The following is a 17,708-nucleotide window of genomic DNA, read 5'->3' on the forward strand; positions in this document are numbered from 1 at the left end:
TTCCAGCACAGCTAGCCATACCCGAGCGCCTCTCTGCCTGTGCCTCTCTGCCCCCCGGCCAGTGTGTGAGGCCAGCTCGTGATTTCTAACCCCATTGCTGCCCCTTTTCTGTGTGCAGCTGACTCTGATCTTCAAACTCACTAGGTCTTGATCCCTTACTTTATTTGAGCCCTTGCTCGGTATTTTCAGCCTGTGCCGAGGACATTTTTAGACTCTTTTTTTTATAGATGGGAATGGAGGCCATGAAGAATGAGCCTCCAGTGCTCAAGCCGAGAACTGCTGTGAGAAATTCCTCATGATGGAACATTCCAGATGAGCTTCTTGACAAGGACATGTAAATATGTGGCCATCTTTGTCAATGAGCTATGGTCAAACCCTACAAACAACCCACCGCCTCCAAAGCAATGGTTTTCATTTCTGGTTCACCTGAACCTTTCCACCTGCCACAACCTCTTCTGTGGGGGAGGTAGGAGGTGCGGTGTGGGCGTCTGTGTGGAAATCAGAGGGTAACCTTGGGTGTCAGTTCTTACCATTTACTTTAAGACAATGTATCTTATTTGACGCTTCTTAGACCAGACTGGCAAATAGTTGGAGGCCAGGCTGGTCTACATAGTGAGATCCAGGCCAACTAGAGCTATATAGTGAAGACCTGTCACACACACACACACACACACACACACACACACACACACACACACACACACACTCACACTCCAGCATCCTGTGGAACCACTGTGTTTGTTTATTTCTTTATCTCGTTTAGTCCTGTGACTATAAGTCCGTGTGCTAAGTTACTTCTTGTTATGGTTTGAACATGAAATGGTCACCACAGTCTGCAGTGTTACACACTTGGCCTCTAACTGGTGGTGGCATTTTGGGAGGTGGTGAGGCCTAGCTAGAGTGTACCTTGGGGTATATTCCAGGGGGTATATTGTCCTTCTCTCTACTCTCCTCCTCCCTCCATGTCTCCCTTCCTTCTTCTCTATTTCCCTCCCTCTATGTCTTTATTCCTCCCTCCTTCACCCTCAAAGAGACGGCATCAAAGTAAATATCCCTCCCCTATGGCATGCGCCTGCCATCAGGGTGTTCCAACTAAGCCCATGGGTCCAACCCCTTGTGGACTGAACCATCTTAACTCCCAGGCAAAAGTAATCCTCGCTCTTTAAGTCATGTCCATCAAGCATTTTTGTCACAGGCACAAGAAAGGGAAATGACTGCTGTTCCTTACAGAGGATGGAGGTGCGCTAAAGTCAAGGTCCCCTCTCCCACCTTGAACCAGTAGCTCTTGGACTGCATCTGCTTAGCCAGTCTCATGAGCACTGAGAACTGCCGTGAGCTTCATTATAGTGAGCAAGGGGTACCACAGAAACAGCCATATATTCTGGGTGCCCAAGATAACTGCAGTAGTCATGACAGAAACCCAGCCCCCGACTTCCAGTTAATGACCATAAACTGTTTTCCCAGGGGTTCTGTTGCTATGATGAAGCACCATGACCAAAGCAACTTGAGGAAAGGGTTGAGCCATCTTACACTTCCACATCACTGTTCTTCACTGAAGGAAGTAGAAAAAGGAACCCACACAGGTCAGGAACCTGGAGGCAGGAGCTGGTGCAAAGGCCATGGAGGGGTGCTGCTTACTGGCTTGCTCCTTGTGGCTTGCTCAGCCTGCTTTCTTACAGAACCCAGGGCCACCAGCCCAGGGGTGTGAATCAGTAATTAAGAAAGTGTCCTTCAGGCTTGACTGCAGTCCGGTTCTTATGGAGACGTTCTCCCAGCTGAGGCTCCCTACTCTCTGATGATCCTAATTTGTGTCAAGTTGACATACATCTAGCCAGTACAACCATATAAACTTAATTTTTTCCACATTGTAATAATTAATCCTTCTCACCAGCCTTTTTCCATTGTTGCCCCAAATTTTACTCTCTTCCAGATCCATGGATTTTGCTTTCCTCTTTCATTCCTTCCCTTCTCTTCCTCCCTTTTCTGTTTCCCATCTCCACATTAGACAATGATGTTTAGTTCTTCGGTTACAGGCGTGAACCACCATGCTTGCTTGGCTCCCCACTCTTTCTCATGAACCCCACTCTTGAGAAGTAAAACATAAGCTGATTCCAATTACGTGTGCCAGCCTTGCCATACCCACGCTGCATCTGTCTGCATCCTTCCTGCACTTCCTTACGTATCAAGTGCCTGCTCCATAACTGAAGCTCTATAGTTAACAACTGACCCCCGTCAGGAGCTCTCTGTGCGTGGACATATACATTCTGCCTCTGACCTTGAACCTCTCCCTGGATCTTAGTTTTGGGGGGTGCCGGCCAAAGTCTGCCCCTAACGTGACTATGGCCTCAGCTTGCTTTGGGACTGGGGCTGTTCCCTCACCCCCCGCAGAGCTGTTCATACCGTCTGTGTTATTTCTGGATGAGGGTCCCCTGTGACCTTGCAGCGTGGACCTTCTGTCTCTCTGCATCTCAACTTCAAAGCGTTGGACTCACAGTCCCTCTTGCTGTTTTCCATGAACACCCCTCAGCTCACTGCTCAAAGTTGTTGCCCCAGTCACGGGGGGCTAGGCTGTCCACAGGGAATGTGACACATCCTCGCGGGGGAGAGCTCGAAGGGGGACAAGCTGGAGGACGCCCCCGCAGACTGCCAGGCAGCTGAGTAAACTCCCCATCACTCTACCTAGTGTTTATGCTTGGGAACGATGACAATAGCATTCCCGTCTCACTCCAAGCTGCCCTGGGAAGCAGAAAAAAAAAAAGTATATTTCCCACCTCAGAACCTAAGATTCTAAACTCAGATGTTGCACTGGCCTCAAAAAATGCTGGTGAACGAGGAGTGAGCTTTTCCTCGTTGATCGCAGGTTGTCTCTAGAAATAATCCCCAAAGGCGGTCTGTCACTAGGGAGCACTTTCTGAATTGGAGCTGAGCCCCTTCCTTTGTTCATTCACTAAATCCTCACACATGGTTCTCTTTCATCTTGGCTACATGATCCTGACCCCATAACCTCGTGTCTGAGACTCAGTTTCCCAGCTGGGAATGCAGATAACCATACCCCAGCAGTCATGGTTACTGTAACAATGAAGTAAAGCAAGGTAGGAGAGAATACTTTGTAAATGTACACTCTTAGAATTTGATGCTTATTTTAAACTAGTGAAGGTTGAAAATCATTTGTGTAAACCACATGGAACCAAAAGTGTTGCCAGTGTGTGTTTTCGGTATGTATGTGTGTGTTAATTTGCATATATGATGAAATCTCTTGGGAGTGGCTTCTAGGTCTAAATGCAGAATTTATTTTTGATTTGTATATATCTTACACACCTAGCCTGATGGTATTTACAGAGATTGATGCAAGAGACACCTAACTTTTATAAATTATTTGGATCCTGATTTAATCTAGTTTTATATATGCCTCCCACTTTTCAGGGTTCACTAGCCATAATTAAGCTATTAACCAATAAACAGCATCACAAACAAAACAATGCACTAATGAAAATGAACTAAATATTGAAGCAAATGAGATACTTGCAAGTCTACCTTAATTCAAAGAAAGATTTGGTGTGGGAAGCAGTAGCTCTTGGTGAATTTAAGGAGCGCCATGAGAGCTCATGTTCTGTGTCTTTCCCATTTCTACTGTGTTTGCATTCTATGTGGTGTCATTCACACAGAGCTGTGGCGGGTCACACAGATGGGTCTGGTCTGACTCCACAGTGGGGATGAGCTGCAGGACGGCAGGTGATTCCCCGTGCCATTTTTTCTTCCTTTCTTCCTTTCAGAGACTCTGACCTATTTCTGTTGGACACCCGTGTCGTGTGGGCGTCGGAGGAAGGCTGGCTGGAATTTGACATCACGGCCACCAGCAATCTGTGGGTGGTGACACCGCAGCACAACATGGGACTCCAGCTGAGTGTGGTGACGAGGGACGGTGAGTTGTGACTTGCACACCGCCAGCATCTGCCCCACGGTCACTTTCATTCATTTCCTCCGTCGCTGATGTGGTGGGACCATTGTTTGCAGCCCAGTCCTTGGCGCCAGGATGACCTTGTTTACTACTTCCTGGTGGCCGTATGGAAAAGCAAAACCTTTCTCCTAGCAAGGACTTGGAAGAAGGCTCAGGCCATGTCCCCCATGAGACTAACAATGGGAGGAGAGCTTCCCCTCGCTGAGCCAGGTGGGAGACCCTGAGAGGAAGGCAGGAAGCTGGGACTGTACAGCTCAGTGAGGGAGCACTCGCCTAGCACGAGTGCCTGGGCTCTCCCCAGCACCACAGGAAGAGAGGGGAAGGAAAGGGAGAGCATGGGAAGAAGAAAGGAGGGCAGCCCTTGAATCTGACTGTCCAGAGATTTTTGTCAAGGGGCCCTTGAGGAAATGTCCCTTCCTGACTGGCTCCCAGCTTCTGGTCCTGCCCACCCAATTGCTCCACGGATGGGGGGAGAGAGGGCCAGAAAGGAGGTGTGAATACTGATGGAGTAGGAGCACCAGAAACCAGTGCGCCCCTTGGGGGGAGGGTGATCGTGTGCTTTGGGAGGCACACCTTGAGTCTGCCTGTGTAAGGGGAGCCAGCCAGGGTGGGAGAACGCGGGAGAACGCATGGGGCCTTGTTCCCACTCTCCACTACTTTACTAGTACGTGAAAGAATAGAAAGAGTCACCTCCTCACAGAGCTCTGAGACTAAGATTCTGTGGAGTAAAGAGAGGTGGGCTTTGGTTTGCCTTAAAGGGCTTCACGTCAACCCCCGTGCGGCGGGCCTGGTGGGCAGAGACGGTCCTTACGACAAGCAGCCCTTCATGGTGGCCTTCTTCAAGGTGAGCGAGGTCCACGTGCGTACCACCAGGTCAGCCTCCAGTCGGCGTCGGCAGCAGAGCCGCAACCGCTCCACCCCGTCGCAGGATATGTCCCGGGGCTCCAGCGCGTCAGGTGAGTGTGGCTGGAGCCTTGGTTCCCATCAGGACAAGGGCACCCACGGCCCCGGATGCTAGACAGCTTGTGCTCAGCAGATGCAGTGGCTAGCGGGGGTCCTAGGAATGGTCATGATGGCCCAGTCACAGCTACCTGCCTGGTGTGCCAGGACCCTCGGCGTAGGCTCCAAGCATTACGTTCCCACCACCTCCTGGTTCAGACAAGCATCTTTCCGTTGGAAGAGATTTCCGCAGCTCTTTTTTCCCCCCTTCTCACAACATGATGGGAACACCCCCAATCACTTTAAGTTTTTAGATTTATTTTTATTTTATTCATGAACAGGTTGCCTGCATGTCTATATGTGTGTCCCGTGCTTACCTGGTGCCCATGTGTCTGTGTGTGCCATGCTCATGCCTGGTGCCCACGTAGAGATGTGTGGCATGTTCATATCTGGTGCCCACAGAGGTTAGAAGACGTGTTAGGTCCTCTGGAACCAGGTACGGACAGTTGTGAGCCACCATGTGGCTGTCAGGAACCAACCCTGGGCCCACTGCTTGTGGCTAGAAGTTTTCAGATGTTTCTTTTCTTAGGATTCGGTGATACTTAAATATGTACATAATGAGATTTCTGGGGAACAAGACCTATATCTAATGACAACATTAATTTATACTCCTTATTTACCTTACATATAGCTGTATGTTCATTTTATACAATATTTTTAGTGCATGTTGGTTTGACCAACAACCATCAACTGAGGTTTAAGCTTTGGTGCATTTCAGACTTGGGGGGCTAAATTTGCACGAAGCGGTGTATATCTGTGTACTATGGACTTGTATTTACCAAGACTCCTGGCTGGTAGTGATAGTCAGAGCCTTTAGAGGATTTTATTGGATTTAGTGGATTTTGTTGGCTCATTCAACTGGGAAGTTCAGGGTTTCTTGCTTCAGCTTGGTTGGACTGTTGGGAACAGATTGTACTAGACCGTTGTTTTCTGTGTTTCTTGTTGGGGGAATCCTCAAGAAGGCAGTCAACCTGTGATAGGGGTACTCGTGGGGTAACCTTGGCAACCTCATCTTCAAACACAGAGTTCTCTCCCTTTCTGGCGTTAGCAGGAGCCAGACCTTGAAGTTCGGTGGACTGGTTTGCTCCATGTGCCCAGCCCTCATCATTTTGCTGCCTAGGAAGCACTCTCCTTGGCCAAGCCTGCATTGGGCATTTAGTTCCATTCTGGACAAGCATGTCCAAAGGGCTCGAGAGAGGAACCAGCCCCCCGGTGCGTGGGGGTGAATTCCAACTTTCTGAAGAGAACTGGGAGGGTGTGGAAGCTCCTGGTGCAAGGGCGTTCATAGCTGTTGATGGTACTGAATTCAACCGCCACCGTTCCTCATGCCAGCGCAAGTGCTCCCGAGTCCTGCCCGCCTGCTGTGAGATACTCTGTCAGAACTTTCCTCCTTGCAGGCTTGTGACTTTGGAGAACTCTTCCTAGCGGGTGTGAGCTTCAGTCTACCCCTCTGTGTGGTGAGGGGGCAGAATACCTCGCTGATTGTTAGGAAGTAGGTGCTTGGAGCCTGGGACCTGCAGGAAGTGAAATAACTCCTAGGGGATGTGCTCATTACAACTGTCATTTTTGGTGCCTGGGAAGAATGAGCACAGCTTCTCAGAGCACCCCACTTTTCTCTGAGAAGTGTCTCCTAGATTTAACGCTGTGACTTACTAAGCCTCCTCTTAGGCCAGTGACTTGGATGTGACACTTGTGTCCCCACCACCCCATGTGATAGGACATTTTGCTTCCCCTTGTCCCGGTGTTTCTTAGAAGCACCACACAGCATGGGCGTTCCTGTATTTACCAACAGAAACAGTAGGGACTGAGGCCTTAACAGAATAAAGAATAAAATGGAATGCCTGCCCTGTTCTCCCCCCCTCCCCCAGGCTGTCTGCTGAATTCAATTAATAGTCTTCATTCTCCTCGGGGGCCTGGTGGTGGACTCAGACAGTGGGAGACTTCGGTTGGGAACTGTGGCCAGGCCGGTCACTCGGGCCTCAGACTGTGGAGGCATCGTTTGCAATGCTGATTGCTTCTTACAATTATAATTTCACTTGATTGATTCAACACTCACCCTGCCCGCCAAATATATAGACCAGTTCTCTTTAATTAAGAAAATATGTCGTCTCCAATTACTTTTTTCTAAGTCTCTTTCGACATCGTTTTCTTTCAATCTGATGAGTTAAAATTAATTACGGATATTAAAGCGCCCTAATTTGTAATGAGGTCCGAGGGTTCCTGCTGTCCCTTGGTCTCCCACTCCACCTCCCAACTCAGTCCCTCTAGTTTGCTTTGCTCCCAGGGCAAAGGAATCCATGCCAAATCCCTCTGGCCTGGCATATTTAAAACCCTCAAGGAAGCATGGAGATGAAGGGGCCTCTCGTCTCACTGTCTTCCCAGATCCTCCAGTGAGATGAGAAGCGACTCTCATGCAGCCCCTCAGAGCTCTGCTTCATGCGCTTGGCTCCTTTTTCTCTTAATGGAAATGGACATGCAGAGGGCCAGATTTCTACCCAAGAAAAGATTTCTAGGGTTGGAGATGCGGCTCAGTTGGGTAGAGCACCTGCTTAGCCTGCCCTGGGTTTGATCAGTATAAACTGGGCATGGTATCCCATGTCCATGATCCTAACATCCGAGAACTGGAGGCAGGAGGATCAGAAGTTCAAGGTCATTCTTGCCCTACTACGTAGAGAGCTAGATGCCAGGACCATAAGATGCGGCATAAAACTCTCTCAGAGTCAATACATAAAAACCCTAAAGCCAACGAACTAGCAAACCACAGGAAACTAAGAAAGAAAAAAAAAAGAGAAAGAGATTTTCGGAAATATGGCCCCTGCTTAGACAATGGATATCTGTCTCTTTAGGCTTCCCTTCTAAGCTCCTGAGGAGGCCAGAGATGGCCAGGCCCTAGTGAGCTAAATCATCCTGAGGAAAGGTGCTGTCTGCAATGTGACTTGAGCCACTCCCCACTGTAAGCCTTTCCAGAGATTGAAGGAAGAGATTGCTGTTCTTTGGCGGCCCATTTCTTCCATAGTGCACTCCCAGGGCACTGACACTTCTTCCCGAAGGGGCCCTGTCTAGAAGAAGCCCACCAGGGACACCTTGCACCTGAGTAAAGCTGTTAGCGTCATTCATCAAATCATCTGTCATCAGAGTGAAACATGACGAGGGACTATTTTAGGGACGGAGCCGTGGATTCTTGAGAAGGCCAGACACCGCATGGAAGTGGCCAAGAGCCCACCCACAGCCTCTGGGTCCCCGAAGCCCACGCCGACCTGCCCTAACATCTGCACCTGACTTCAGGCTGGACTCTGCAGACATGGGCTTCAGGCTTGTGGGGGGGCCTCCCTGCATGGTGTCCACGTGCCCAGGCTTCTCCACAGCTGTCCTCTCCACAGGAACGGCGGACATTGGCCAAGCTGTGCCTCTCCCATGGGCTTGTACAGCCTCAGGACCTGTCCTTATTGTTTTCACACCTGTTCGACAGCGCTGGGCCAAGCTGCTCCATGTAGCCCAGGGGGGAGTCTCATGAATCTGGCGATTGTTTTTCGGCCCCTGTTCTTGTGGGCTCCAAGCCCCTGCCCCTCGATCCTTCAGCTATAGTCTGAAGTCTCTGCTGGCTGCCATTCTCCCTTCTCTTATAATATTTCTCTTGGCCTCTGGTGTTTTGTCTTGTGGGGGACTGTGTGTGATACCACTCTGCCAATTCATGGTCAGGTCAGTGAACGGATGGCCCTGACGGATGACTTCCTTTGGTAATTGTAGGTTCTGCTCCAGCTACTTTTTCAAGACCGCCTGTGGCCCAGCTGGGGGAAGAGAGGGCCATTCATACCATTTCAACTCAGCTAGGGTGTGTGATGCTGTGACTTTGAACTGCTCTCTGTTTTATCAGATGATCGCTGGAACTGTGGCTGTTAGGCAACCGCTTTACTGAGCTGTAGCTCAGTCTTTGCAGTCACCTTTACCAGCTGATAGGAAACGGCAGTTGTCTCTTGTTTCTGCCTATGAAACAGCAAGCCCCGAGGACTCTGGCATCCTTGGGTATGACTGCCATTGCTCTATTGCTACCTGTGAATAGACTGTCCTTCCATCTCTTTCCCACCTACCTGCTCATGCATCTCAAGACCTGTCGGGAAAGTGTGGTTTCCCACGTGCTGTTTCATATCCCCAGTTCCTTACATTTCCCACTGGGGTCCGTGAAGTATGCATCAGGCACAAGAGAAGTAGCCAGAACGCATGACTTAGAAAGCATGTCTTCAATTACTTTATTACAGCGTGTGATCCTTTGCTGTAGCATTCAGGGACCTTCAGTTGCAGACTGGTGGGGGGGGGGTCTCATCTCACAGTGTTCCTGGTGCTTAATCTTCTCTGGCTGCTGTGGGCGGAGGGTGCAGATGTTGAGCGGGTCAACCTACCACGAGACTCATGGTTCAAAAGAAGCCATGACCCGGGTCTGAAAATGCCAACGTTCTGCTTTTTCAAAGAAAGCAGGGATTGTACTTTGTCATTTTGAGCCTAAGTTAAAGTTCTAGAGCCCGAGCTTGGATTCTAGATGCCTCAGCTAAGAACAAGGCTTGGTCAGAGCGTATCAAATGAAATAAAATCTTAATCTTTTATAGATGCGCCAGACTAGGTGTGGGCTAGTGACTCCGAAGCTGGAATTATTTCAAAACCCCTATCATGCCTGGCTTTTACTATCCGGTCGCTTTAGAATAATAGTTGTCTGGGAGTGTGACAGGCTAGGAAGTTCCCTTCTGCCTCCTCCTAGTTCTCCCTTGTGATGGTCAGCAATGGGAAAACCTGGTCCAAAAATTCCAGAACTGAAACACTTCACCTAAAACCCTCCGAGCACCCTGTCAGCACTCAAAAACTTTTTTTTTACTTGTATCAAAGAAGTTCAACTTAGGAAAGCTGATGGAATTATTCCAAAATCTGGGCAGAGGGAACCTCAAAATCTGAAACATGTTCTTCCGGTCTGGTCAGAATCAAACGTTTTGATTCTCAACCTCCATAAATCAGAACAAGCAGGTGTAAGATGCCCAGTAAGTTAGTTAGTGATCACCGACCACAGGGAGGGTCCGGGAGCCAGGAGACACCTCATTCAAGAAGTGGCAGAGTGAGGAAGTTGTGGGGTGCTCATGGAGTCTCAGTGTTTATGGGAAACCTTGTCTATTTTTAAGGCATGTAGTTGAGAGGAGATCAAAGCCATCACATATTGATGAGGCGGTATGGGTGTAACCCGGGAGCCCTAGAACTGCACAGGACTCCTGCCTTCCTGTGGCCTCTAGTTACAGACAGAAAGCCAAGCCCTTCTGGGGCCTGTTAAGTGGTTCCTGAAACCAAAACTCTGAACCCCAGTGGATTCCCTGCACTCGTCCTAACGGGGCAACACAAGGAGCTGGTCTCTCCTGCTTCCTCCTCAGTGGCATGTTGTTCTACAGGCAGGGAGAGTAGGAGCGAGAGACTTTTTCTTTTTGGAATAAGATGAGGCTTGGAAGCCCAGAGACAAGGTAAGGACAGCTAGACTTCTGAACACAGGTGTCACCTTAATAACTACTGCTTTGTTTTTGCCCTTGTCATTTGAGGAGAAAGGAGGATAAGAGTAGGTGTGCCCTCTTTAAAAGAAGGGGGAGGAGGAAGTGGAGCAGGAGAAAGAGAGAGAATGAATTGACAGACAGACAGACAGACAGAAACGCAGGTCATGAGGCTTGGCAACAAGTGCCTTACTTGCTGAGCCATCTCACTGGCCCTGCCTTCCTGTTTGTTTGTTTTTTAAATTATCATTTATTATAATTTATTCAGTTTGTATCCCAGCTGTGGCCCCCTCCCTTGTCTCCTCCCAATCCCACCCTCCTCCCCCTATGCCTCTCCCCTAGTCCACTGATAGGGGAGGTCCTCCTCCCCTTCTATCTGACTCTAGCCTATCAGGTCTCATCAGGACTGGCTGCATTGTTTTCCTCTGTGGCCTGGTAAGGCTGCAGCCCACAGGGGGTGGTGATCAGAGAGCAGACCACTGAGTTCATTCTAGAGAAAGTCCCTGCTCCCCTTTATTAGGGACCCCACTTGGAGACTGAGTCAATGGGCTACATCTGAGCTGGGATTTTAGGTTCTCTCCATGTATTGTTCTTGGTTGGGATATCATTTTCTTCAGGGCCCCCAGGGCTCAATTTTTATGGCTCTGTTGGTCTCCTTTTGGAGCTCCTGTCCCCTCCAGGTCTTTCTATCTCCCCCTTCTTTCCTAAGATTTCCTGCACTCTGCCCAAAGTTTGGCTATGAGTCTCAGCCCCTGCTTCAATACCTCGATCAGCAGTCTTTCAGAGGCCTTCTGTGGTAGGCTCCTGTCCTGCTCCCTGTCTTCTCCTGCTTCCACTGTCTATCACGTTTGTCCTTCTGAATGAGGATTGAGCATCTTCCCTATGGTCTTCCTTGTTGCTTGGCTTCTTTAGATGTACAGATTTTAGTATGTTTATCCTATATTATATGTCTAATAACCACTTGTGAGTGCGTATATACCATGTGTGTCTTTCTGCTTCTGGGATACCTCACTCAGGATGATCTTTTCTAGTTCCCACCATTTGCCTGCAAATGTCATGATTTCCTTGTTTTTAATAGCTGAGTAGTATTCCATTATGTAAGTGTACCACAATTTCTGTATCCATTCCTCCATTGATGGACATCTAGGTTGTTTCCAGATTCTGGCTATTACGAATAGAGCTGCTACAGACATTGTTGAGCAAATGTCCTTGTATAGTTGAGCACATTTTGGATATATGCCTAGGAGTGGTATAGCTGGATCTTGTGGTAGCGCTATTCCCAATTTTCTGAGAAAGCACCGGATTGATTGTACAGGCAGAGAACCATATGGGTGATGGAGGGCCAGGTTTTGGCTTGCTTTGTTAAGCTTATAATAGCCAGTTATTCTTGAAGATACCAGGTGTTCATGGGAGCATGTCCCTGGGCTCCCTTGGCATCCTGAGGACCAAAGTGAGACTTTGGCTCTATTTAGAGCAATGGTGTCCCTGCCTCTGATCCTCCAAGGCAGCACCTGTGGCTCTCCTGTGCTTCGACCCACCTGGGCAGCATGGCACTTGTTCCTGGTGGTTCTGACCTGGGGTCTGGATGGAGCTTTCAGTGCCAGGGCTGGTGATTCCCCAGATTTGTGTATAGGATGCCCATGAGTCAAACACTGTGTCCGTGGGCCCTGTCACCGGCCTTGAGGCGGTTGTGGCCCTGCGTTTTCATGGTTTTGTTTTTGCCTCTAACTCTGTACCTCCCCCTTTCTCTGCCCCATTTGGGCAAAGCTGCACTTTTTTCTTTTCTCCCACTTAAGTGGGTATGTTCATATTAAATTTTAGCTGCATACTTTTTTTTTAAACCTGGCCTTCCTCAGACCCCTCCTGTAAACAGATATAAAGGGTGGCTGGGGTAAGAGGGTGGTTTTTTTCAGCCGTCTGTCAATCTGTAAAAGCAAAACACATGAAAAAATTGGGTCAGCATCGTCATTCCACGTGGAACCCAGGGCACCCACCCCTGAGCTACAGAAACAAGCGTTCCAAAGGTCAGTGACCTCTGCAAATATTTATACGCTTTTTGCCAGCCCTCACCATGGAACTATAAGGAAACACAAGCTTGGCCGGAGAGTATCTGTAGGAAAGGAAACAGAAGGATTGAATTCCTGCTTTTCCTCTCTCTGGCCCCAGTCCTTAATAACAAAAACGTCAATGTCTGGCCGTAAAAGAAATAGCTTCTCTTTCCAGAGAGTTCTGTGCTGAGCGCTGCGGGAGTCAGATCCACAGGCAGCTGGGATGGCTGGAAAGTTTGAGATGACTATGTCATCTTGGGTCTGTCATAGGAAACTAGGAATCTAGGGCTGAAGGAGCTGTCCCTGTCTGTGTTCTGACAATAGTTTTCAAAGACTGACCCAGGTGGCCTTTAGTTCAGTTTTAACATGAGCCAACTCATTCAAGCAAGGTCCTCACTAGGAATGCCCACACTATTTCAGACTCTCCCCAAGGCGAGATCTCCAGCAGGCCACCCACACTTGTGTCTGGCCTTCCTACAAGTTGAGGAGTCTCTGTGCCCATTCCTCAATGTTTCGTAATTTTCTCCAGAAGGCTCTGAATTTATGATTGTCATTTGGTTATAGACTCAGGAATGGCCAAATCAGAGATCTAGAACAAGGTGGAGTGGGGCCTGGGGCCTTGGAGTTTCTGGAGTTTCTCTCCAGGTGCACCATCCTCTCTCCCACAGCCTCAGAAGGTACACATACCTAGAAATGCCACTGAGCCTCATGGCCCTGGGTTTCTGTGTGGTTGCTCTGTCCATTCAGTGTTGCTATGATGAAATATCTGAGTCTGAGTACGTCTAAGGAAAAGCTTATTTTAGCTCATGGTTTGGAAGCTGAAAAGTTTGGCCAGCTACATTTGATAAAGACCTCAGGAAGTGCCATGGTGTAGAAGACAGCCTCATGTTGGATCCAAGGACAGAAAATGGGACATATAAAAGACAGTAAACATGGGGTGGCCCTGCTTTATAAGAATCCACTGTCAAGGTGACTGATCTAGTCACTAGAAAGCCATATGCCATCTGGGGAGGTGGTGCGTGCCCGTGACATCATTACCGCCTACGAGGCCACTGTAGTTCCACCCGCAGAACTGTTATACCGAGAACAAGGTTGCCGGCGCAGAAACCTTAGAGCAACATACCATGTATGAGCCATAGAGTATGGGATTTTGTTGCTGTGCAAAAGCCAATTATCAGTTACACGATTAAACCCAATCTCCAGAGCTGAGGCAGGCCCAGAGCTCTAATCTTACCATGTGCTAGGTTTTTTTCTGGTGACCAGCACCCATGTTGACGCTCTCTGGGAGCCCACAAGGACGCACATACTTGTGGGTGTGTGGTGGGGTCAACAAAGACACTTCTACCAGGAAATTCTAAGGGCTTTCTATGCTCTCGGCTAGGAAATAGAGATAAAAACCAGATAATATATTCTGGCTGGCCCAGAATTCACTATGAAGCCCCGGCTGGCTTTGAACTCATGGCAAGTGCTCCTGCCTCAAATTGCCCAGGTTCCTAACTGCTGGAATTGCAGGTGTGCGCTACCATGCTTGACCACATACATACATTCATTGTTATCTCACACGGCTCCTAGCTGCCTGAACTCTGAAAATATTTAGATATCTCTGCATTTTACAGGTAGCCACTGATTAAACATTGATCTAAAAGACTTTGAAGGAAGTTTGGGGAAAACACAAGCCAGCATTAGTTAAATAGGGCCATTCCAGATGAGACCCTAGGTAGGGGATCACCATTGACAAGGACATGGGGAAACTAGGGCCTTGGAATCTTCAAGAGCCTGGGCCCATACACCAACTGGCAAGAAAGAGAGATTAGAGGCTCAAAGGAAAGTGAGGTGGGCCTATGACTGTCTATAAAACTGTAGATTAGTGGGATTATTCTTATGCCATTCAATACTCGAATGCATATTTTTGTTAATTTTATCATCAGTCTGTTTAACAACCTTTCTTTAATCTGTTACTTCTGAGATTTTTTTTGTATTTAATATACTCTAATTTCACCAGATTTTGACATCACAGGGATTTATTTATTCTGATTGGGATTCATCATGCTTTATTTAAAGATGGTTCTCTCTTTTACTTCTAGGAAATTCTCAGAGCCTTTAGGTCTCCAAATATCCCTTGCCCCCATCACTGTTGTCAGGGACTCCTCCTGGAAGTATGTTGGCTTATTTTTTTTTTTAATTCTTATTCTGTCTTCTATGTGTCTTTGTAGATAGTCATATTTTTGACCACTTAAATTTGAAGAGGTTTCTTTAAATAAATGGTCTGATTCTTCTCTCTTAAGTTATATCCAATCTGGTGCGTAAGTCTTCCATTCTATTTCCAATGCTTATTGTTTTCATGAAGTTCTACTTGTTTCTCCTTTTTTTTTCATTACCTGTCTTTTCATATCTGCCCCATTCTTTTGCCATCATGTTCTCGCTTTAGTATTTCCTGCGTTTCCATCATTTACTCTTCCTGTGTAGCCTTCACTAGAGCTGACTCCGACCTATAACTGCTTATCTCAAGTGGACTTAAGACCACAGGTCGGGAGGAGGTTCTTCGAGGCCAGGTGGGGGTCGGGGTGGAGTGGATGTGAGTAAACTTAGAATCAGTAACTACTTGACCAACATCTCTCTTCCCAGGTCACTAGCCTCAGTTGACACTGTTTCTTTACAAAATTACGAGCCCTGCACACCTTCTTATTTGAGGTTGGGAATTCCAAGAGTTAAAGTGTGTCATTCCAGTTCAAATCCACCTGTTAGATAACTCATTGTTTTGTATTGACTGACAAGGGCAGGGGTGGCGTATGTTGTGTATCTCTTAACCATATCAGGGGAAGACTCTTTTTTCCCAAACTGTCTCCTTGTCCTCCTCTCCTTTTCTGACCTCTTCTACCTAACAAACACACCCATGTGTCTTTTAAAGCCATAGCTCTGGACTCTAAACCCTTTGAAGACTCACTTCAGCCTCCAGTAAAAAAGTCCACATCATTGTTATCATTCCGAGTCACTCATTTTCCCAACGTTATCTCCCAACTCTTTGTATGTCCACCAATTCATCCCTACAGAACTATTCTTCCCCCCATTGTTCCTTCTATAATAAGCCTCAGCGACACTGATCCGTGACCCTTGCCTGTGGCGTCTGTATTCTGAGTTGTGCCTGAGTTACTTGAGTACATTCCTCACACACCCATTGGAGTCTCTGGGTTCTTGGAGGACACGGCTTTAAGGGAGTCACCTCTCTACTCCCCTGGCATCAGGGAGAAGATGTGCATGTCGCACAAAAGCTGCCCTGGTGGGCTGAAATGAATCAAGGTGCTCCCAGGCCTCCTGAAGAGGCTGTCAGCTGAGCCAGTGGCTCCTCAACTGCACATTTTCAGGGAAACTGCTGACTTTGGAATGATGGTGGTAGGGCACAGATAAAGGGCTCAATGTATAAAGGGGCCCATGAACAGGAGAACACGGTCTCACAGTCCACTTCCCCCCATTCCGCAGCCTCCGGGTTGGCCCGTGACCGTAACACTTCTTCAGGGTATTCTTTCGGGCCCAGAGCTATCTGCAAAACCCCACGCCATGTCTGTGCAGTCCACACTTGGAATACAGCGACTCCTGCCTGTCACAGTCGCCTGTTAACGACTGTGTGTCGTCTCTTCGGGCCAGTGGAGATGTCAGTGCACCCACCTGCAGACCCTGCGGGGAGCAGATTCCACGAGGCACATCTGTTGTTTAAAGGTGTCCGTTACATCAACAGGGTGCCCAAAGCAGACCCCAGAATGCATAAAGTGGAGTGTGGCCTAAAGCTCCGCGACCATGCTAACTCACTGCCAACTCTCTCTCACTCTCACCTCATTCTTCCAAAGCCTAAGAGAATTTATTTTTTGAATACTTAGACAGCTTTGATTTTGAAACAAGATTAAAAAAAAAAAAACAAAAACAAACCCCTAATGATTTCCCTTCTCCAGTGGTGCTAAGTTTAGGCAAACAACTGGGAACTCAACAGAGCTGTTGGGGGACCATGTGTGTCAACAGGGGCCTGGTCCATAGTTGTCCTGAGCCTCAGACAGCATCTGGCATGTGTGAGAGGAAGACTCTCAATCTAAGTTTTTAACTGAAGGAACAAGGGAGTTCACGAATGTATCTTTTTGTCTCCTCCAACAGACTACAACAGCAGCGAATTAAAAACAGCCTGCAAAAAGCATGAGCTTTACGTGAGCTTCCAGGACCTGGGATGGCAGGTGAGTTCTCAGGACAGGGAGGGCAGAGGGCCTTAATGGGTACCTTGTTCTTACCTCACGGATGGCTGCTATCAGTTTCTGGAATGAGTTGATTCCATGGGAACCCAAGGAGCCCTCAAACGCTCAGGCTGTGGGAGTTAAGGCAGGAAAACCTGGCCTGCTGATAGAGGAAGCGCCTCCTTGCTCCTTTATGGCCTTCCAGGGTTTTCTGACCCCTCACACTCAAGGCCTGCTTCTCTTTTAGCTCATCTTCCAGAGTCCAAGAGCATGTATTTATTTGGACATTTAACTTTTATTTTGAAACAGGATTAAAAAAAAATTGATGATTAAGTTCTCCCGTAGCTCTAAATTGGCTCACCCACTCTACCAAGTCCAACTAGATATGATCAGAAGGTAATAGTTTCTCAGTACGTAGGTAGCATCACTTTGACAGGAGCATAATGGGCTCCTCCAGAGGATCCTTTGGGTCCAAGTGCACACAACAGACCCTGACTTACAATGTTTGAACTGCCCGTTTCCCGGCTGTACGGTGATGTAGGAGCAGTATGCGCTCAGCAGATACAGTGCTCCGAGTTTTAAGGTTGTGTCTCTCGGCTACAGTCTCCTCTCTTCATCCGTGAACACGCTGGGTGGCAGCGGCAAGCTGCGGTCCGCAGTCAGACCCACAGCGCCCTGTGCTAAGCTAGGATGCTAAGTCTGTTAGGAGTATTGTGGGCATTTCAACTGGCATCTAAAGGGGATGCAACCCGGTCCTAAGCCAGCCGCCAGCTCAATTTCAGACCTAACAGGTCCGTAGCAGCTAAGCCATATGAGCCTATGGGGAGACTGAAGGCTCCAGGGTCAGGCTGGCCAGATGCATACTGGAGCTTCACCTGAACGTGAACCTGGGTGATTACCGAACCTCCCGCATGTCCCCGTACTGTGCCCCAGGAACAGTGCCTTCTCTTGGGGCCACCGAGACTGCAGATGG

The 17,708-nt window shown here is 48.3% G+C and overlaps 1 protein-coding gene across 1 annotated transcript in view; it reads left to right on the forward strand.

Annotated features, from left to right (window-relative positions):
* Bmp6 (bone morphogenetic protein 6) overlaps positions 1–17,708 on the forward strand; it is a 143,728-nt gene that overhangs the window by 124,491 nt on the left and 1,529 nt on the right. The window contains exons 3-5 of the mRNA XM_055595092.1: positions 3,774–3,922; positions 4,717–4,914; positions 16,662–16,738. Of these exons, the coding sequence (XP_055451067.1) occupies positions 3,774–3,922; positions 4,717–4,914; positions 16,662–16,738 (424 nt within the window). The remainder of the gene's footprint in view (positions 1–3,773; positions 3,923–4,716; positions 4,915–16,661; positions 16,739–17,708) is intronic.

Source organism: Psammomys obesus, unplaced genomic scaffold (assembly GCF_907164565.1).
Source record: "Psammomys obesus unplaced genomic scaffold, mPsaObe1.curated_primary_1811, whole genome shotgun sequence".
NCBI classification, from domain to species: Eukaryota; Metazoa; Chordata; class Mammalia; order Rodentia; family Muridae; genus Psammomys; species Psammomys obesus.